Source organism: Ylistrum balloti, unplaced genomic scaffold (assembly GCF_031769215.1).
Source record: "Ylistrum balloti isolate Yb309-2 unplaced genomic scaffold, AGI_CSIRO_Ybal_v1 Utg369702, whole genome shotgun sequence".
NCBI classification, from domain to species: Eukaryota; Metazoa; Mollusca; class Bivalvia; order Pectinida; family Pectinidae; genus Ylistrum; species Ylistrum balloti.
Window position 1 is genome coordinate 665,505 of NW_026781932.1, and position 22,323 is coordinate 687,827.

At 33.3% G+C, this 22,323-nt stretch overlaps 2 protein-coding genes across 2 annotated transcripts; one reads left to right on the plus strand and one right to left on the minus strand.

Moving 5' to 3' along the window:
* Positions 1–194: 194 nt before the first annotated feature.
* LOC132565203 (tubulin gamma-1 chain) lies at positions 195–12,827 on the plus strand. Its single transcript, XM_060229835.1, has 12 exons — positions 195–319; positions 2,086–2,136; positions 2,503–2,564; positions 3,256–3,492; positions 4,407–4,486; positions 5,287–5,413; positions 5,703–5,789; positions 6,090–6,239; positions 7,314–7,466; positions 8,566–8,727; positions 9,230–9,421; positions 10,684–12,827. Exons 1-12 carry the CDS (start codon positions 271–273, stop codon positions 10,705–10,707), a joined length of 1,374 nt encoding a protein of 457 aa, XP_060085818.1. The 5' UTR covers positions 195–270; the 3' UTR covers positions 10,708–12,827.
* Positions 12,828–13,538: 711 nt separating this feature from the next.
* LOC132565228 (uncharacterized) lies at positions 13,539–19,402 on the minus strand. The gene is made up of 10 exons (XM_060229863.1): positions 19,329–19,402; positions 17,768–17,874; positions 17,298–17,443; positions 16,542–16,703; positions 15,948–16,078; positions 15,586–15,688; positions 14,985–15,116; positions 14,758–14,840; positions 14,085–14,171; positions 13,539–13,641 (listed from the first exon to the last, which is right to left on the minus strand). The coding sequence occupies exons 1-10, from the start codon at positions 19,400–19,402 to the stop codon at positions 13,539–13,541; spliced, it is 1,128 nt and encodes a 375-aa protein (XP_060085846.1).
* Positions 19,403–22,323: the final 2,921 nt, after the last annotated feature.

The window sequence follows — 22,323 nt, forward strand, 5'->3', positions numbered from 1 at the left end:
AAACGGTCAGTAATTGCTTATAATTATAACTTGGACAATGCGATAAACGATTGTAATATGGATATTTTTTGAATGGATGACGCTGAAGTTGAACACAAACATCTTTCAACTGAATTCCGTCAATATTTACAGTTGTCCGGTTCTATTTTTAATTGTCGCCGGAAGTAAATCTTTGCTCTGCCGCCATTTTTCGAGCAGTATCAACAAGTTTTTGTATTGGGATTCTAGAAAGAATGTGACGCTGTGACGGAATAACAAGAAATTGTCACGATGCCACGCGAAATCATCACCCTCCAACTTGGACAATGTGGCAACCAAAGTACTACACACTTTACTTAATACGTTTTCTGTATTTCAATCGACTATTTCAGCTTTATTGTGTTCACAGGCCGGAGAGATTTTCGGCCGAATAAAATAGAATTTAGCATGTTTACATAGGACATTGGTTGATTGCATATTCCACATTACAACCACTACAATTTTAAAGTATGATTGGAAATTGATTGTTGGAAATTAGACAGGATTCAGTTGGCCTGAAGGCCTAAGTACTGGGCTAATTAATACGAGTCATGTAGTTGGAAATGCGAAGTTTTAATGCCACAATGGCATCCTGGGTTAACAAAAAAATAAAATGGCAACAAATATGGTTTACTGGTTCAAGAAATGCACACAACAGCGACTGGTTGATCGTGCAAATATTTTGACGTTGATATTGTGTGTGCTTTGATAAATTTTGTGACGTAATGATGTTACTTAGCATTACATTACAGAGTCCTTTCAGAAAAAGAGAAAGTTTGAGTTCATGTCAATTTTATTTGTGTAAAATCATCTGTGTGTTAAGTATATTTAAAAGTCCAACAAATTCAGAAAAACAAAAATGCTGTCATTTTTTATTAACATTACCATTATTATGTGTGTTTTGACTGATGATGTTAATACCTATATGTATGTATATATCTATATATACAGCCTCCAATCCATTTTTTGTTCTTGTTTGTAGCATGCTCCAGTGACCTATATATGAATAATCATACCTTTTCTCCTACAACTGAAAAATGTGGCCAATACAAAATGTCTCCTGTGGAGTAGAGAAGCAAGTTTGACACCCTGATTGATTCCAATTTTATTGTAGCCTCATAAATTATAACGGGTACATTTTTGTATTGTGAAAATGAGATGCAATTTATATTTGTATCGATATTGTCTCTTTCAAATTTGGTTTTAAGAAGTCTGCAAGGTTACAGGGTATACAAGATTATTCATTTTAGATCTATATAAATCATGTTTCCTTTAAATCTGATACCAGATTTTAGACATTTTCACAGACATGATAGATGTGGACATAGCCCACTACCATATGTGAAAAGGTGGAATTCTGTGTCACACACATAGGGTTTGGACCAAATAAATACTGAACCAGTGACATCACATGTTACCTTACATACCTACATTGATTAGTGAGTTATTTATTGAAAATCTCTGGCACTTTCCTTTTTTGTCATAAGTACATCTGACACAATTAGAGTATCCGGGTACAGTGAAGAGGGACTTAACTTATCTAACTCTACTCATTTTGTTTTTCTTCTTTTAAAGCTTTAATCAACAAAAAATACATTTATACATCAACAACTTCATGCTAAATGTAGAAAATAAAAAAAAAACATACACACAGTATAAACATATGTTTGACAAAATCTTGCTCTTCCTTTTCTTATGCATGCTGTCCCAAGCTGATTGTACTGCACTGTGAATTCCACAATAGTAGAAGTGTTCTGTCTCCACATTCAGACATCAATGTCATGCAGCTACTTGTGGTGTATTAGCCAGTTGTCTTTATATATTCCAGCTACTTTAGCATCACTGCACTTTATTGGAACAGATTACTTTACTGGAGATTCTGTTAGAAATACCATGAATCAATGCAACAATTGTTTTTTGTTATTTTTTTAAAATTTAGATTGAACCCACTTTATTATTGGTACATTTAGTTTGGCCATGGCAAATCAAGCTGTTATTGCAGTTTACCATAGCTACCATATGCATGTACACCTACAGAAATCTAACATTCCAATGTTTTATTTTCAGTTGGCATGGAGTTCTGGAAGCAGCTCTGCTCAGAACATGGCATCAGTCCAGGTATTGTAGATTGTCATTTATTAATCAGGGTTTGCATTGAGTGTTTGAAAAGGGGTTAGGGTCTTTTTCAGATGATCTGGGACTTTTTGTATTTTTTGACTTTCCAGAAAGTATACATGGGTTCTTTTTTATTTCTTAGCTTCAAAATGCTACAGAAACAACTTCAGTGCAAACTAGTATTGTTATCTCAATACAGGGTATGTTTGAATTATTGTCCTATGGTGTGAAATGTAACATTTATAATTGTTAAGATATTTGAATCAGTGACTGATCTGATCATGCCAAGCTAATTGTTTGATGTATTCTCATTATACAGCAATAAAAAACAATTGATCTACATGTTTTACAAATTATTTTATTTTGCAGAGGGTATTTTAGAAGAATATGCTACAGAAGGAACTGATAGAAAAGATGTTTTCTTTTATCAGGTAGGTAGTTTAAATGTATGATTCTTTTGCAAACTAGGAATTTCAGAACTGTTGTATTATTTGATTCTGTATAAATTTACATGTTTTTTTCAAGAAAAGTAGTATTCTTATTCTTTGTGTTTAATCAAAATTCAAATGATATGTTTTAGAGAGAAAAAAAGCTACAAAACAAATGTAACCACAAAAGTAGTAAACAATTTTGTGTAGAACGGAAATAACATCAAAATTGTAATTCATAACAACCAATGTCATGGTCACCAAGTCCAAAAGTGTCAGACTCTTGTCAGATACTCGAACGGAAATAACATCAAGATTGTAATTCATAACAACCAATGTCATGGTCATCAAGTCCAAAAGTGTCAGACTCTTGTCAGATACTCCCTAGTATAAATGACTAGTATATGCAGCTCCATATTTCATATTTATGGAAGAATATATGAATTCAGAATTTTTAAGTGTTCTTTCCAATGACTATATTCATTCTTTCTTTTTCTTTCTTTCTTTCTTTCTATCTTTCTTTCTCTCTCTTTCTTTCTTTCTTTCTTTCTTTCTTTCTTTCTTTCTTTCTTTCTTTCTTTCTTTCTTTCTTTCTTTCTTTCTTTCTTTCTTTCTTTTCTTTCTTTGAAATTACTTTGTGAACTAAAACACGGAAATGTGTCAGAGATCATAATCTTGTGTTACCATGTTACAGGCTGATGATGAACACTACATTCCCAGAGCTGTCTTATTGGACCTTGAACCCAGGGTCATCAACACTATCATGAACTCGCCATATGCCAACTTATACAACCCAGAAAATGTGTACCTGTCTAAACATGGAGGAGGTGCTGGTAATAACTGGGCCAGTGGCTATGCCCAGGCAGAGAAATTGTATGAAGAAATCTTTGACATCATTGACCGGGAGGCTGATGGCAGCGATAGTTTAGAGGTTTTTATTGATTGCTGTGATATTGTTTTTTTTTCGTTAATATTTTACATTTCTTTAAGAGCTTAGAGTCCCATAAGATTTAACAGCATTGAATTTACAACTCTGTTAATGATGTTCATTTCTTATAAATGTCAAATATCTAAGGCAGAAAGAAAAGATTATTTGTACAGTGTTTAAACAGTATGGTAAAATCACTTAATGTTATGGGGCTCAATTTTTCAGTTTTCTTTTTTCTGCAAAATATGACGTTCTTGTGGACATTTGATGTTCTGGAGAAATATAGCTCTATAGATGTACTTAAACTCATTTTAACAGTTTGGAAACATTAAATTTGTGGATTTAGAGTCCCATGGAAATCAACAAAAATAAAAAAAAACCCATGAAAATAAAGGATTTTACAGTATCTGATATTTCGATACTTTAATGCAGTTTTTTTATGCCCCCGCCATTTATGGCCGGAGGCATATAGCGTTGCCCATGTCCGTCCGTCCCGTCCCAAATCAGTATATACCACCTAACAATTTCATTCGGACCTTTCACTATTATTTCACAGGGGGGGGGGGCATTCATGTCTTACAGACATTTTCTAGTTTTCATATAGTAGTTGCTAAATTTTCTTAATGCTGAAGAAGGGTGTCCTAGTAATCCGTATTATTCTGTGATTATTGAAGGCGTTGATTTTCTTTTGTACTTTGTGTTCTATTTGTATGATATAGTGTATAGTTTACACAAATATAAACAGGATATGTGAAATCTTTTCTATAGTCTAAAATATTTATTAATACTTGTTATACATGTACACTATTTCTTGATTAGAAACATACCTCCATTTAAACATATTCACAATGATTAAGATGAGTGATGTTTAAACTTTTATCCAGACTGATGTTCTATGCTGTTTCTATCTTTTACAGGGATTTGTAGTTTGTCATTCAATAGCTGGCGGTACTGGATCAGGTATGGGGTCCTACCTACTGGAGAAACTTAATGACAGGTAATTACTCTCCCTGTTATAAGAAATGAAAACAAGTTAAAAAAAATTCAGTTATTAATTTTTGAATTCTTTAAATTCCATAGAGATGAATTAAAGAAAAAGGACAGGAAACTGACATTCTATAAGTTAACATGTTAAAATTTTTTGCTAGTTAATTATAAATGATAGATAAATTTAATCTGAAAGATTAACTCCCAAAGCCTTGTTTGGAATGTAGAATTTATATTGATAATGTAGCTTTTTAGGTATTTCAGGGCTAGAAAAAAATATTTTCAGCTTCTCGTCTGTCGGGCAAGTGAAACTTGAAATTCACTTGCCTGAATCCAATATTCACTCACCCGAAGAAAAAAGGCAACAAAACATAATTTATTATCAAATTTTATTATCAATTTCTATATCAAATGTTTAAACTCAACACTTGCTTTTATTCTTTTACTCATACTTAATTCACTGTTAAGGCAAGCGAGAACATTGACTTTTTGACAGTAACTATGTACGCCAACATTTGTGGTGACGTAATAGGTTTTCGCGTAGTCTGGATCAGCCCGAGTCTTGACACATGGTGTAAAGAAGGATACTAAATTGATGTATTTGATCGACTATTAGTGGATTGAAATTATTTTTAAGAGTGTTTAAGTTTATAAACGTCATTTATTATGGAATATCCAATAGTTAGAGCAACAAACTTCACTCGCCCGCCGGACAAGAAGCTGAAACAAATCACTCGCCCGCAAGTAGTTTTGACTCGTCTTGACAAGCAGATGAGTGGATTTTTTTAACCCTATATTTACACTTTTAAGATTTCCAAAGAAACTTATACAGACATACTCTGTGTTCCCCAACATGGATGAGATCTCTGATGTGGTGGTTCAACCATACAATTCTATCTTGACCTTGAAGCGTCTCACACAAAATGCTGACTGTGTGGTGAGTTTTCTAGACTTTTACTACCATATCTGCCACAACAAGAAGTAGTAATTGGTTACAGCTGTATAAAACTATGGCCTCTGATTTTGACAAAAAATCACATTAACTTGATGCGTTGGATGGGCCAGGAACTAATTTGACTCGGCCATTGACGTAAAATGATAAACAGTTAATTGGCAATTTCAGTGTTAACTGATATATCTGTTCCATTTTATATTTTTATGTGTTATGTATTACAGTAAACAGTGTCTTCAGATTTCTTAATAGATTGGATTTGTTTTATTTCCAGGTAGTTTTAGACAACACAGCATTACATAGGATAGCAGCTGATAGGCTCCACATAGATACACCGTCCTTTGCCCAAATTAATCAGCTGGTATGAGGAATCATTTAAAAATTTATAATCCATTTGAGGTTAAACACTTAGGTTGGAGATAATTTCTGAAGCTATTCTTTTTTTTTGGAATCGATTTGTGAACACAGACACATGATTAAATTCTTAAAAAACAGAAATTTGAGGATGCGAACCTAGTGTTGTGCATTTGATATTTTATAGTCTATTATTCGTACTAAGAGTTTAGAAGTCAACATCTTTATTGTTAACACGATCAACAAAATGTTTTTAAGTTGAACATTTTGATTTAGACTAAAGTTTGTGTATTTTTTATTTAAACAGGTATCAACAGTTATGTCCACAAGTACAACTACACTGCGATATCCAGGATACATGAATAATGATCTGATTGGCCTGATTGCCTCTTTAATACCAACACCACGTCTGCACTACCTGATGACAGGATACACACCTCTCACCACAAACTCACAGGTAAAAGACTCTCAAATTATATCTACACACCCTCACCACAAACTCACAGGTAAAGACTCTCCCTCATATCTACACACCCTCACGACAAGCTCGTAGGTAAAGATTCTCCCTCATATCATACCTACACACCCTTATCACAGACTCACAGGTAAAGACTCTCCCTCATGTATCTACACACCCTCACCACAAGCTCACAGGTAAAGACTCTCCCTCATGTATCTACACACCCTCACCAAAAACTCACAGGTAAAGACTCTCCCTCATATATCTACACACCCTCACGACAAGCTCATAGGTAAAGATTCTCCCTAATATCATACCTACACACCCTTATCACAAACTCACAGGTAAAGACTCTCCCTCGTATATCTACACACCCTCATGACAAGCTCATAGGTAAAGATTCTCCCTCATATCATACCTACACACCCTCATCACAAACTCACAGGTAAAGACCCTCCCTTATGTATCTTCACACCCTTACCATAAACTCACAGGTAAAGACGCTCCCTCCTGTATCTACACACCCTCACCACAAGCTCAGAGGTAAAGATTCTCTCTCGTGTATCTACACACCCTCACCACAAGCTCAGAAGTAAAGATTCTCTCTCATATCACATCTTTGCACCCCTCACCACAAACTCACAGGTAAAGACTCTCCCTCATAAATCTACACACCCTCACCACAAGCTCAGAGGTAACGAGTCTCCCTCATATCATGTGTACTCATCCTTGGCTTCACCCCAAAATCACATAAATAGTCTTCCTTCATATCATGCCTGCTTTTTTGTTGACAGTGTCCATTTCACTGATCTAAGAAATAGTTTACATGCTCTAACCTGGACAAAGTATCTTGATCACTGCAGATAACAATTCAGCATTTCTACCAAACTCCTTTAAAGTTGAATACTACATTCTTTCAGACAAGTAGTGGGGATCATGATGGCAGGTATTTTCTCATGGATATTATTTGTAAACTAAGGAGCAAGTTCACATAGATGTCTTACTATATCAAATAAATATTAAGATTTTGATATACTTCGTTATTTTTACCATATTTCTTTTTGTTTCCAGGTTGCTAGTGTTCGAAAGACAACTGTACTGGATGTGATGAGACGATTGTTACAGCCCAAAAACATGATGGTATCAACACACGTTCATCGTCAAGCTAGCCATTGCTACATATCTATCCTCAACATCATACAGGGCGAGGTTGACCCAACACAGGTACAGTGACAGACATCCTCTGATACCTCTGAAACCTTTTCAAAGTGAAATCTCTTTATCAGGATCATTCAAAATGTGCAACTGGAGAAATTAAATTAGAGATAATTTGTAGTATAAAAGGTACATGATCAGTCTTTTGAATTCTTTAATTAAGATAAAAATAATTAAGTTCATTTTCTTCACATTGAAATCATCCATATCCCTATAACATAGATGACCTTTTATTAAGCCCACCATCATCACCCTTCATTGTTTGTCTTAAAGTAGGAAGGGAGGGGCTGTTGTTAATATAGTTATCACATTATGATGCCATGCATCTTGTGATCTTCAGAACTGATTTAATAGTAAGAACAAAATGGTTGCCTTGCAATTTCAGGAATAGAAATCTGAATTTTTCTCATTAGAAATAGCACAAAAAATGTCTGAACTCTTTAAACAGCGAACTGAACATGTTACCCAGGATAAATAAAATCATAGCATGTCTTGTGGAATACAGAGCATCTACAATTCCCAATTTTATGCTTCACTGCACACATTCAAATAGACTTTACCTAATTATTGTGATCACTTACATTTATGTCTACATCATCAACTTTGATTAAATTTTACATTCAATCTCCATCCAAGCAGGTGCAGGAATTCTGCGTTTTCTATGATCTTCAAGAAGCCTTATGATAATAAGACAGCACCTTGTCGGTATTACAACTATAAATATTTATGATGAAAAGCTAGGTTAGATGCTGATTAAACAAAAAATATACCATAGATAGATTTTTGGATTTAAAAGTTAACATAATTCATCAATTCACTGTTGATGATGGAGAGCAGCCATACTGTGAAAAACATTGGGCATTCAATTGAATCAATCTATAATAAAAAAAAAACAGAGAAAACCTTCAGTTTGATGTCTGCTTATCTCTGAAACAGCTGGTTAATTGTTTTTGAGTTGGATTTGTGGATGAAAACTTTAAAAAAAAATTCAACTGTGAATTTTCCGTCATTTTTTGGTGATGGTGGTGAGATTTGGGGATCTTGTTTGTGAATGGCCTGTTTTGATGCAGGCCATTTCTAATAATGTAATGTATCATTAAATGTACAGGTGCACAAGAGTTTACAGCGAATCAGGGAGCGGAAGCTAGCTCAGTTTATCCCATGGGGACCGGCCAGTATCCAAGTGGCTCTCTCAAGAAAATCTCCATATACACAGACAGCTCACAGAGTCAGCGGACTCATGCTAGCTAATCATACAAGTATTTCCTCAGTAAGTTTCAGAAACAATACTGTTATGATTGTGTTGGTTGAATTACTGTGATCATCAACAGTCATTGCAGTTGCATATTGCATTTGCACAAGATAATCAATTTTTAATGACAGATATCAGACTTTATTAATTTAATGATTTCATCCTATTCTTCTCTGATGACGAATGTAATATCAATTTGATTTATCCTATCCAGATAATAATACACAAATTACTTGAAGTACAAATATTTTTAATATGTTCATTGTATCATATCTTCATCTAGAAGCCGACACTGTATAATTGCTGTTCTGTAGAATCAACAAGAAAGTCTATACAGTTGTCCAAAAATAAGGTCCTGATTCTGATAATGTGTTGGCCTCTCAACTGATTTATGAAGAATTATAAATTGATAAAAGGTGTTAATTGCGTAATGTATTGAGAAATGGTATGTAATTGATACCATTGATTTAATTTTTATATTTTCAAAAATAAAAAATTTCAAATTCCTTTATATTTTCAGTTGTTTGAAAGGACTCTAAGACAGTATGATAAACTCAAAAAACGTGAAGCTTTTATGGACCAGTTTAAGAAGGAATCAATTTTTAAAGACAATTTAGACGAGTTTGATAATTCAAGGGAGGTAATTCAACAACTTGTGGAAGAGTATGAGGCTGCAACTAGACCTGACTATCTTTCATGGGGAACACAACAGGTAGAGTTATCTCTAATACTACAAATTTAAATACCCTGTAGTCTTCTTGCCTGGAGATAAATTGACAGGAAAGATTAAAAAGGATATGTGAAGTTTTTTTAATCAATTTTTTCATTAAGCTCAAAGTTGTTTTTTTTTTCAATGATTAGAGCAATATTGATATTATATCCTTTTCATGTCTTGATTGCATATTAACTTATGAAACTAAAAATTCTTAAAGCATAACTTTATAGGATAAACACTTTATTTGAAATCAAGGCGCTGAAAAGGGATAATTGAAAATATAAGGGAAATTGACGGTACATTCATCTCTAAAATCACTAAAAGCCTTAAGTGTCCAGTTACATTTCAATTATTTTATTGCAAAAAATATACATTATTTTTTCGCTGAAGATAATGGATAGATTTGTTATGAAGTAGACAGATAAACATTATAAAATTGTCCAGAATATGTAAAAAGAAAAACAGAATGAATTCACTGATGCAGTACAATATTTCACCAGTTTTTATATTTTTGTTTTATGTACATACATCTTTATTCATATATAAATTCAAATAATACTGTTCCAATGAAGTAATAATTCACAAGATTTAAAAGAAAACAATTTTTTCAATTGAAGCATCTAAATCAAGGTATTCTCAAGAATTGTACTATTCCAACTAATTTGCTTGTCTTCAGTAACTGCCTATATACTTGAGGTGCTTAGAAATCAACAGAACAGGTATGATAATTATACCTGTGTAAACATTCCTGCTAACATGGATGTTCTCTCACTTTTTCAACTGACTGACCAGAAATCTGGCCTCATTCCATCATCAACTAATTATCACTTATCTGAAGTTTGGTATTGCATATTGATGAAATTAATTTTCACCTGAAATTAACATGACCCAGTATCTACAGCTTTTAGATTTTGACGAAATTTTTAATATTTTAATGAAGATTTCATGGTAGTATTGAATGCTGATACTTTTTAATCATCTTCTATTGTGTAGTACAACATTTTGGACTTTAAAACTCGGTCTTGTAGTTATGATTGGAATTTTTTTTCCTATTGCCCATATGATTTCAATTTGTTTATTAAGTACACATTTTTAGGTATGAAACATTTTGTGTTGTGGGCCTGTTTCTGAAGCTTATATTGACTGAACGGACAATTATCATAAGATGTGGTGCACAAAGTAGACTGTTTAATTACAATGAATACAAGACTATAAAAGTTATACAAATGTAGTGAAATATTTTTTTCATGTTTTTCTAGGCACCTGCTGCTGAAAGAATATAACAGACAAATTCTCCAAATTGTCTGCATGGCAGTGAAGTCTGGCATTATGAAGTGAAAAGACACATTTTATTGAAGAGAATGTATCAAATGATTTGCAGAATCTCCATGTGCTAATTTATATATCTGAGATTGAAGGTGGATAATACATGGACTAGTGACGAAATGTCTCTTGAGCTGTGCCTTGACTATTGTACAAAAGTTCACTTGTGATTTAGCGAAGTATCTCACATGTTTATATAACATGTATACAGTAAACATGTTTAAAGTGTCACTGATGAAAAAACAAAAAAATTCTAATGTCGCAATGTTCTGTGATTTCATGCCTCAAATGTTGTATTGAAAATTCCTGCTACATGGAGATTTTTGCTCCGTAAATGGTGTTTTTGATATCAATGTTTGAATTGTAAATGACATGATATGGATAGATGCTGAAAATCATGATAATCAGCTAAAATGATGACGACAGCTATGTATAAAGTATTGACTTCTTGTAAAATTTCTTAGAACTTTAATAATTTCTGAATATGCTTAAGTTGTAAACATGGTAGAACCCACACTTACAAAATAATGAAAATTAATGGCAATATCAAAATGCAGAATGATCAGTTCATGTTTATATCGTAGTTCATTTTAATGTTTGATTAAACATTCGGTTTAACTTTCGTCCTTTTACAATTTGAACATCAGATCAAAAGATAACCAAAAAACTTTTTGTGTGTGTAATAGCTGTATGATGATACATTGTTTGAGAAACTTAAAAATACATGTATACATACTTTAATTCTTCAAGCTTAAAGGAACTTTTTATTTCAGCATGATAGACATTTGTAGTCATTCATTTTATGAATGTATATTAAATGCCCTCTATTTTTCTGGTCACAAACAATGCTTGCTTTGAAGAAAATGACTGTTGTATAGTCCTTTTTAACATTTAATCAAGTGACCAATTACATTATATGCTGATGTAAATAATAATTATTCATCAAATTTAAAGGCGGTTGATCCTTTATGTAGGACTGCATCAGATCTGTTAAAAGTGGGATACACTCATTTCAAATGTATAGTAACATAATTCTACAATAATAACTTTCACCCTAGAACATAGTTCACAGACAGTATAACATTCATGCATGTCCTTCGATTACATTATAAAGAAGCACTGTACTCAGACTTTGATGGTAATCATATCCTGTAGATAATAACCGTATTTATCTTCAATGTGATTTTCAAGACAATTGTTCAGAGATCCTACTGATAAAGAACACATATTTTTCAGAGCAGAAGTGAGTGGCACACTGGTATTGTAAATTAGACTTGATTGTTACGTTTTAGAAAGATTTTTGTCAGTTTGATGCAAATATATAAAAAGATGTTAAACAGTTTTCAAAATTACTGTTTGCAAAACTTTAAAAAGAAATAGAGGAGGGGAAGAGAACTAATATTAAATGCTTAGATATGAGATTGTGTGATGACAACTTATTGACAATGTTAATACCAGTATGCACAGTACCGTTTGTTACAAACTTGTAATAGGTTTTATGGTTAAGTTTTGCAGAAATATTCTATTCTATCTAACAGTTATCATAGCTAAGTTAGTGCTTTTTATACACAAATGTGTTGCTTTAAAGTGCTGCATGTATTTCATATGGAATCACTATTTTTCTGTATGTTGATGAATATTGAAGCTTGATTATCATGATGGATTTTATATAACCAAGGTATGTGAAAATATCTACACAGGTATACACATTGTATTAAGGTTTCTATGTCATTACGTACAGTGCAATTTACCACCATATTGTACATCTCATGTTCTCTTTCGTTTTTTGAGAATTTATTTAAGTTATGTAAATACCAACTTGAATCTTTTCATCACCCTTAACAGATATGTGTAATAATTCTAAAGATGGAGTTGGTTGTATGTTTCTTTCAACATAAAGTCAAAATAAACTTCAAAAAACCATATCAGCATTTGATTCTATTGTTTATTGAGGTAATGCAATCCTTAAATACTTCGATGTTTTGCTTCGTGTTAAACCTGGTTATCGGATGGGTTTAGTTTTATATTGGACTCGTACAGACTGAATTATAAAGAAATAATTAAAGTTAACTCAAAATTATTGACCTTGTTGAATTTTTTTATCAAATAATGATTTATGCAAAGTTACTACTATTTTGTACCATGTGAAAACAAGGAGGAAAGGAGAATGAGAATAAGGAGATACCATCGAAAAGCATACTCAGACAGTATTGGTTTAGTTACAAGTAATATAGATTATGTGATTCTGTCATTGTGTCCTGTACAGTTTGGGAACTTGTGCCTTGGACTTTGTCTTTTTCCTCTAGGAAAACCTTGTTTCGTGAAGTGTTAGGGAATGGTGTCTCCTGTCATGTCAGGGAATTGATGTCTCCTGTCATGTCTGGGAATTGATGTCTCCTGTCGTGTCGGGGAATTTGGATCTCTGTCGTGTTGGGGAATTGATGTCTCCTGTCATGTCTGGGAATTGATGTCTCCTGTCGTGTTGGGGAATTGATGTCTCCTGTCATGTCTGGGAACTGGTGTCTCCTGTCATGTCTGGGAATGGTTGTCTCCATTCATGTCTGGGAACTGGTGTCTCCTGACATGTCAGGGAATTTATGTCTCATGACATGTCAGGGAATCGGTGTCTGCTGGAAATATTTTATCAAAGAAGTTTCTTTACTTTCCATCTATAAGAGTGGGTCATTCGCAGGTTTGCGCTCATTTTTTAACATTTTTGAAAGCAGTTTTATCAGAGGTACTCAGTGCTTCCAAAATTTCTACAGATTGCCAGGATATACCCCATTTCTCATTAAGCAAGTATGGTAGATGTAGTTTTTTCTCCACTTAAGATAGCCCGATAATCCTCCACTTCTAAACCTTCCCAGTTCTGGTTCTTCAACGGCGCCATGTATCTGGTGGAATTCAACAAAACATGGACAAGATATAGTAATTTGATATGATATTGACGGAGTTCTTGTCATATTTGATAATTCAATACCAGTTTATAAAGTCTGCAAAAGATACGAGTAGATAACTACCAAATTTTATTAATCATTGCAAGCAAGACGAATGCGCTTAAAATTCCACTCCTTTTGGCAGAAAAGGATAACAATTATTATAATGACCGTTGGCACGTTTGGAACTTTGTGATATTCATAATAATAAATTGTGGCATGTTAGAAAAACACATTCCTTAAATTTTCTGTAGGTTATTGGACACGAGTGATGTCTCTCATCCATCATCTGCTTCGCAACAAAAACAAACAAAAAATCCAGAGGTTTTCAGAGCGAAACACCCCTATCTAATGCTGAAATACATTTGTTATGTAACTTTATATATAAGGTACTCTCTTACCTTTTCATAATTTCCTCCTTCGTATTGCTCTCTATGTCGGTCAAAGGCACGACAAGAGAATCTAGATTTTTCTTTGCATTTGTTAAACTGTAACAAAATCCAAAAACAAGAAAAAGAAACAGGTTATTTTTTCTGGTCGAATTGCCCACTATGTAAAGAACTATTCAGATTGAGATCCTCATTGATATATAACCAATGTTTCATCTACAATTCTATATAATTTCTATATTTTCCAACTGACTACGAACAAATCTTCTCCCGCTGTTCGATCTAAACATAACTGGAGTCGATGTAGTTGAATTCCTACAACATTCAGGCAATCTTCAATTAGTACAAGCGATGTTCAGCAGTTTAGTTTGTATACAACATACTGGCTTTCTTTATTTTCAGATTACCAATAAGACCCATGTTTGTTCATTGACATAATGAATTGTATATGAACTTTTTAAGTTCATTTAAATAAATATAAAAAAAATTTAACCAGACGAGCGCTACAGTTCCATTAGGCTTATTGTTTCATCAAGCCTGATATTAACGAAACTTTCGAAGCTCTTTAGCGTGTTCACCGATTTTATCTTTTCGCCACATATTCATTGCTTATGACACCTCCTTACAGAGCTGGTTTACAATTCGACGTTCCTTTCAATACAGCTATGAAAAGACAAACACGTACCTTGCTGAACTAAATAGTGTCGTTGCGAGTGGCAGGTCAAGTGAATAGGACAGTGCCAATCGTGAAAAATCCATTCCCAATTCCTGTTAAAAATCACTGCTTTAACGTTTTGCTAAGACTCTATTCAAAATCTTATATAATAATTATGCAGCTAGATTGGCGTGGTCTATATAATGGCATGTACTTAATAAAAATCCTTTTCACGTGTAACACATTTTAAATCTCACCTTGCAGTAAGCAGAGGCTTTGGCACAATTACATCTGACGTTTTCGGGAGCTGGGTGCCAGTCTGGTGGACCTCGATCTGTGAGTAGACCCATGCTTACTGGCGAAGCATTTATTACTCCAACCCCCTTTTCCTGTATCGGTATCACAAGGAAAATTAATATTCTAAGTTAAGTTAGCGTTTGTTTCAATAAGGTTTTTTTTTCTTAAAAATATCTTTGGAACTTAAATGCTTAGCATGGAGAGGAAAACAAGATGTGTTTATAAAACACTATGTCTCAGGTAGCAACAAACGTTAGAAGTGGAACATTTAAAAGGTTCTGTGAAAGGCATATGCTACTTGAATGCACACTTTGGGAATCATTTATGTCTTCACTGTGTATTTTTATTTCGGTTTTTTCAAATGTAAGTCAAAGGTCAAGGTCAATGTCACACGGTGAAAAAGTTTGATACTATCAGAGAGGTCTTGTCACAAGGAACACACATGCAAAATATCAAAGCCCTAACTCTTAAGGTGCAATAGTTACGGGCAAGGTTAAAACAGACAGAACAAAATATTCCTCGATCATTCGATCCGGAGTCATAAAAAAATAAAGGAATTACGTGAAAATACGGCAGGTAGTCTAGTAATGAGTTGTCATGCATACATGCTCTGCAGTATGATAAGATAGTATCCACTTTGACCACACTTTTTTCCACTACCTCCCTGCAAATTAAACAATCACAGTCTACTACTTTACGATATTTGAACTTTTAAAAAAAAATTTCTTCTTATTTCAACGCCTGAAATTGCCAACTTGTTATTTTAGCGCGTTCGTGTAAGACAAATGATATTAGCTTTGTCAAGAATATCATTCATATTTTCTGTTTCAAATATTTTTTTTTTATTTATCTAGTGTTGTGAAAATATGATTTATAAGGTAAAATATTTTGGTTTCGCGTACAAACAGATGTAAGGAACTTACTTTAGTAGATTTAATGGATATCCCGTAATCCCTATGTATCTTGCCTTTCCACTCTCTTTTACTTTTTGAAGTGCTGGCAATGTTTCGTTGATGATTATATCTGTATTATCAGCAAATTCAATATCATGTATCTACAAATCAAAGTGTTTTGTTTTATTAAAAATTAATAGAATATGAAAAAAATATTGAATTATCATTATAAAGTTCGATTTTGAACATACATGCGAAAGTCACAATCATCTTTGAAAATAAGAATGGTATCCTACACAAACACGTTGCTATAGTTTAATTAGAAAGTAAATGTTCAAACGAAGTGTGGCAGAAAAGCCAAAATTCACTCATGACATTAGTGCCTTACCGATGTGCACTTCTTTAGATTGCAAATAACATTTAGTGTGATTGAAATGGAATAGTTTTGAACCTGATATTCCTGGCTTTGAATTTAAATTTTATTTTAATAATCTTATAATTGTAATTTGATGCTAAAGTATTTTTCAATTATTGGTCAAATATACGTTTAGTGAGGAAAGTAAATCGATCATGTTAGTCTTGGGACAGTTTGATAAATTCATTAGAATAAGGATAGAAATTTACCTGTATAAGATCGACTTTGTCTAAACCTAGTCTCGTTAAACTTTCATCTACGCTCCTGATAGTGCGCTCTGCCCTGAAGTCAAACATTTGATCAATGTCCGGTAGATATCGACCCACTTTTGTTGATATGAAATAGGACGATCTAGGTATGTTCTGTAAAGCCTGATAAACAAAGCAACGGGCAGAGTTAAGTGTTAATTCTGTCTACAGCTGCGTCATTAATTAATATTCATGTGTTTGGAAATTATTGCCTTTATATTATGAAGCGGAAATGTTTAACAGAACAAAATGCTGAATTTGTTGGCATACTATTAAGCAATGTTTTTCGTAGTAAAGATTGGAGTGGTGTTCAATACAACTGAATAAAAAATAGATAAATTTGACATTCATAATTCTTGGAAATAACTTTTAATTTTTCATATACTTCAATTTTAATAAAGTACAACGATGGTCAAACTGACCATAAACAACAGAAATGCACAGCTGAAACATGTATACCGTTGTTTCTTTTCTATTGTTTAGGGAAAATATATCTTTATATCCACGATATATAGGCAGACATGACTTGTTACAATGTACATGTTGGTTAATTATTACTACTTATAGTTAAAAGCTCAGACATTGTATAGCTTTAAGAACAGAATTATGGCGATTATCCGTACTTCCAGATATTTACAATTGGAATCTGCTCTATTGAAACACAGATCAATAAATTTGAACGCAGATTTAAATTATCAATCAGAAATATATACCGACCCGACCAAGAACCTTTTCAGCTTTGCCATGACCATACCAAGGCGCAACATCAATGTAGTTCACACCGTTTTTGATGACGTATTCCACAACGCTTAATCCTTCTGCGTCATCAGTATCTCTAAAAACGCTTCCTAAAGCAGCTGCACCTGTTTAAAAATTGTTGCAAATAGCTAATCTCATATTTTCTTTCTTCATTTCTTCAAAATTAGTTTATCGTAATAACCAAAATATACTGACACCATTTGTTATGATAAATCTACATACTAGTCCCGAGTCCTGTACTCATAGAATGTTTATGGGACTCGTAGAATTTCTGGAAATACTTAGATATACAACGTTTGACCCGTCGGTTAATAGCAACAAAGTGGAAAAGGACTCATGACAATAAATTGTAGATTAACAACTGCATTTGATATGACGGGATAGCTAGTGTCAGATATGAAATAACTATGTGCTGTGAGTATGCCTACCATAACTGAGGCTTGATACCTCCATATCAGTTTTCCCTAGTCGGTTATATCTCATTTTCCGAACGGATTCTTCATTGTGGAAACCGTTGTGGAAGGTCGCTGGGAGACTGGTTGAGTAACAAAAGAAGAAAAATAGATAATAAAGTGACAACATGGCAATAAATGTGGAAAAGACTGCCTACAAACTTAAGAAAACAGTAGCGACGACCTTGGTAAAGTCTGCAGTTAACATCCAGATATGTTGATGATACCTTGCCGATTTATCTAGACTATCGTGTTGTTTTGTAGTTGTGATAATGATTTCATTGGAAAATATTCTATTTCCTTTTGCGACATAATCTAAGTTTTTTTTTTTTTTTATGATCGTAAGTATGCCTGGCGGTTTCATTGACATATGGGAGAATGTGACATCACTTCACAAGATTGATTGAATTTTCGGGAAATTTCACCTCCCCATCTGGTTTTTTGATATTCATATCGACCAACATGGATCTTCGTCAGCCTCTTCCTTAGTTTCAATGAAAAGTTCTGAACGACAGATTAGAAGTCCTACTGAACTGTTGTGTGATGCTGTTGAAAACATTATTTGGATCTGCTTTATTTATTTTTTTTCTAAAGCATTATTTAAATCTACATGTACCCAATCCAGTTCTAAACTTGTAATTGAAGGTGTTGCTCACTTGCTGTTTTATACAATAACCAAAATTTGCGTGATGCTATCGTCAATATAGTAGAAAACGCTACCTTTTTCGGAACAACTGGTCTTAATCACCGTGTTAATTTCCAAGTCTCTCCGTGCATTTATTTCTTTTGTTTATATTTTGTCGTCGCTGTGTTTGAATTAAGATTTTGATCAAATGTAAGTAGTTTCCTTGTTTTAGGATAAGTATCATGTATCAATGAATGATTTGACAGCAGCTGAATATTCATGACAATGTTTTTCTTTTTGTCGTTAAATGTTGCAATTATAAACAGCAGAGACTTTTGGGTTTCCTTAATATTGAATGTAGCTTTGTTTTGTTTTTTTTTTTTAATTTAGACTTCCTTAACTATTTCGGAAATCAATGTAACTGTCCATTATGTATATAATTATAGATTCAAGACCTCTTTGTTTTACCAAATGCTGTAATTGTAACATATTTTGGAAAATGATTTCAATGATGTTGTAATCATTTGTTTCCAAGCAGCCTATTGCTGAGTATGTCAATAAAATATGATTCAGTGAAATCAAATCAGTGTAAGTCCTGTATTTAAACCTTATTTCTGGAGTTCGTTCAAAAGATACACCAGAGGATAAAGGATTCCGCACTCAAAGCTGGTAGAGCGACATTAAAACATTCTATGTCATTTGAGCGTTTTAATGAAACTCGGACAGTCAAGCGTCAAAATGAAAATTGTGTCACTGTCGTTATACTTGGACGATTCTGAATTGACAATGTAGGCGATAATATCACAAATCAAATAGATGACATTTAACTTCTAGGTGTTCAGACAAATACTCTCTTTAAGCCCATTTATCTAGGTTATCCTGTGGACGTTTACGGCACTATGTAATACCTACCCTTTGTCCATGTTGTGTCGAGTATCCTGTAATACAGGGCTCCTCTTATCTACTGTTGGTGTTGTGTAGTACATGTAGGCGTCTGTTTCGGTGTCATATCATATTTGTATCCCTCATCATAAAAGTATCCGGACGTTTTTCCCCTTTCATGTATGGAATACCTTTTTTCTCATCATAGATATATATTTATATATATCACTTGTATTCCTTTGGTGTCATGTTACTATTTACAAATTTTCTGTTCTTTTTAATGACTATCATGTTAGCAACAAGTCAGTTGGCCATAGAAACACCACCAGCACTTCTAAATTTGACAAGAAAGCTGATTACACCTAGTCATAGTATCAGTGGGGCAGGGTCAGGTGTCAGTACATATGTAAAGTCACTGGTAGGCATTAAGCTGATTAGGGACTACCTTATGAAGATAAATATGTAACTAGGTGTTGCAAGGGAAGATTGCAATATTAATCATTTGAACATAGGAATATGTGAGTTTTCTCAACATTTCAAAATCAAAGCATGTTATTATTAAAATGAATTTTAAAATGCCATGATGTCGACTAATGTCTCTGAATATCAACCATGGATATATAATATATTGTTATATTGAATGTGACACAACATATAGATTTAATTGTCATGTGTGTTCTGTTTTAACTAAATTTCGACTGTCGGGTATTAGTTAGTGATTGATGAAGTGGTAACAGAAATTCTACACATTATTTTACACAATGGTTTGCATAATGTTTTGTATCACGATTTCAATTAGTTTATTCTTAATATTACACAGAGACTCATGCGAGTGCAAATTTCGGAAAAAATATCTATTTCATAAGCTTGAATTAGTTCTTTTTACAAAACAAGCTCACTGGCTCTAAATCTGTTAAGTAGCAATCAATTACAATTAAGTTTTTGCATTGTTCATGAAAACATAAAAATGTACTTTTAACTAAATCCCTAGAGGAACAAACACAAGAAAATTTTAGGGCAAAATTGATATCATTTGAGAAATTTTAATCATGAACATATAGCTTAAATAGGGGCAGGGTACCATGCGACACGTACTTGTATGAAGGCCTACACAAAAGCATCAGATAGAATTTGTCAAATATATATTGGGATACATCTGAAATAACACTGGATGAGATCAGTCAGATATATAGAAGGTACATATAAGGCGACCACCAGAAAAGTATCATGGAGAGCGATTTATCAGATATTTAAGAGAAAAAATACATGACGGAAATCAGAAAAGTTTGTTTTGGTCGCTGGATTATCGCCATGTGAACAGCCGAGGCCATTTTGAGTTGGGGTCTCCATGAAGAAGCTGGTAGCTATGTCACTGAATCACATACGGGAGGCTCACAGACGAGAATCCCGCTATTCTCTGACTTTTTTACCAACCTGTATCTATCGAAACCTTGTGTTGTGTGTTGCTGCCACTTATAAACACCATAGGCTGTGGTTTCAAGATTGTTGCTCTCTAGAAGGTAAAAATACCACAGGGAAAAGTTTTTATCAGCACGCATATCGTACAGCTTGGTGAAAAGCTGTCCTTGTTGATTTCGTTGTAGGGAAAGATCAAGGAAAGCAGTTGATGTAGATGAGTCCGTCGTGTCCTAGATTTCCAATTCAGGTGGGTTTACACGATGGACAAAGTCAATAGAATTCTTGATTATAAACAACACGCCATCTATATATCAGAAAGTGATTTTGCAAGGTTTTTTACGACAAGGTTTGACAAGTTCTTTGATAGCGGCAACCTCACATGAACACAAAAACAAGTCTGTTGGAAGATCTCCAAACTCGACGAAGGTGTTATTTCATTTAGCCGATACACCAGTATGTTTTCAAATAAATACAATATTTCGAGGAACTGAACATTTTCTACAGAACTAAAACTTTTAAAATTCATTGTAAAAAAATTACATCTCCAATTTACCAACCTAGATCCACATTTTTATGCCAGTCTTATTTTAGCCCTAAGATAATATGGTACCTTTATGAATGTTGCCAATTAATTGGTTTTAATTATCAGTCCTTTATCCCTTACAAAACCGCGCTAATTCAGTCCTTTTATTATATTATTAGTCACTCTATAACCGTTATTTATACCTCATCACTATCATTTATGCCTTTATCATTACATCTGTTTTATTGATGTACATCTTAGTCCTTCATGATTATGCTAGTTTACAGTGATATTTGTGATTTTTATATCATATGTGATGCTGTAATCTTAATGTTGTATATATTGTACATTTTACTGTCGACCACTTGTTAGAAGAGTCTTGTACTCAAAGTGTTATCGAGTCTTAAATAAAGTCATTTATTATTATTAATTATTATTATAAGAAGGCTGAATTAATCACAGCCTAGTCTTCAGGAATTGAAATCATTATCGTAACCTGTATGATAATGTTTATAATTCTATGTATCGTTTTGGACGCACAAAATTATTATTTTAGAGAGATAATGTGTTCTGTAAAGCTCTAAATTACAATCTGAGCAGTGCTCAACCACAAATTTCTATATTCTTATAGATTAGAAGATCCAACACGTTATAAATGTTGCAAGACGAGGTAGCAGGTATAAATGCAGAAACAGTAATAATACCTCAGATTTGTCACTGAAAAGACCGATAAGATTATGACATAACTACCGGTACAGTTTCTTTGTTTGCAAACATCAATTACTGAAACAGAGGTAAAATTAAGTACCAGTACAAATATGTTTCAGTCCTTACCCTAATTTAATTTGGTTTTATTTGTTTTCATGTTGTCAAGTTTTCCTTTACTTTGTTAAAAGTCATCATGATTCTCAGATAACTGTCATTCGTCAAGAACTTTCAGTTAAACATACGATTGTTTTGGCACAGATCAACAAAAATGAAGGTTGAGAGACAAAATGAAATTTTAATTGCTCACCTCTAAAACTACATTACATAACGCCGTGCTTTACATTCACACCATAAAAATTACATGTAAAATTTGCA

Excerpts from the sequence above, each read along its gene's own strand:
- LOC132565203 (XM_060229835.1), top strand. The coding sequence starts at position 271 with ATGCCACGCGAAATCATCACCCTCCAACTTGGACAATGTGGCAACCAA. Across the intron at positions 5,414-5,702 it reads CACAAAATGCTGACTGTGTG|GTAGTTTTAGACAACACAGC; the intron begins GTGAGTTTTCTA and ends TTTTATTTCCAG. Across the intron at positions 9,422-10,683 it reads TTTCATGGGGAACACAACAG|GCACCTGCTGCTGAAAGAAT; the intron begins GTAGAGTTATCT and ends ATGTTTTTCTAG.
- LOC132565228 (XM_060229863.1), bottom strand. The coding sequence starts at position 19,402 with ATGTACTACACAACACCAACAGTAGATAAGAGGAGCCCTGTATTACAG. Across the intron at positions 14,841-14,984 it reads AAGCCTCTGCTTACTGCAAG|GAATTGGGAATGGATTTTTC; the intron begins GTGAGATTTAAA and ends GATTTTTAACAG. Across the intron at positions 13,642-14,084 it reads AAGGAGGAAATTATGAAAAG|ATACATGGCGCCGTTGAAGA; the intron begins GTAAGAGAGTAC and ends GAATTCCACCAG.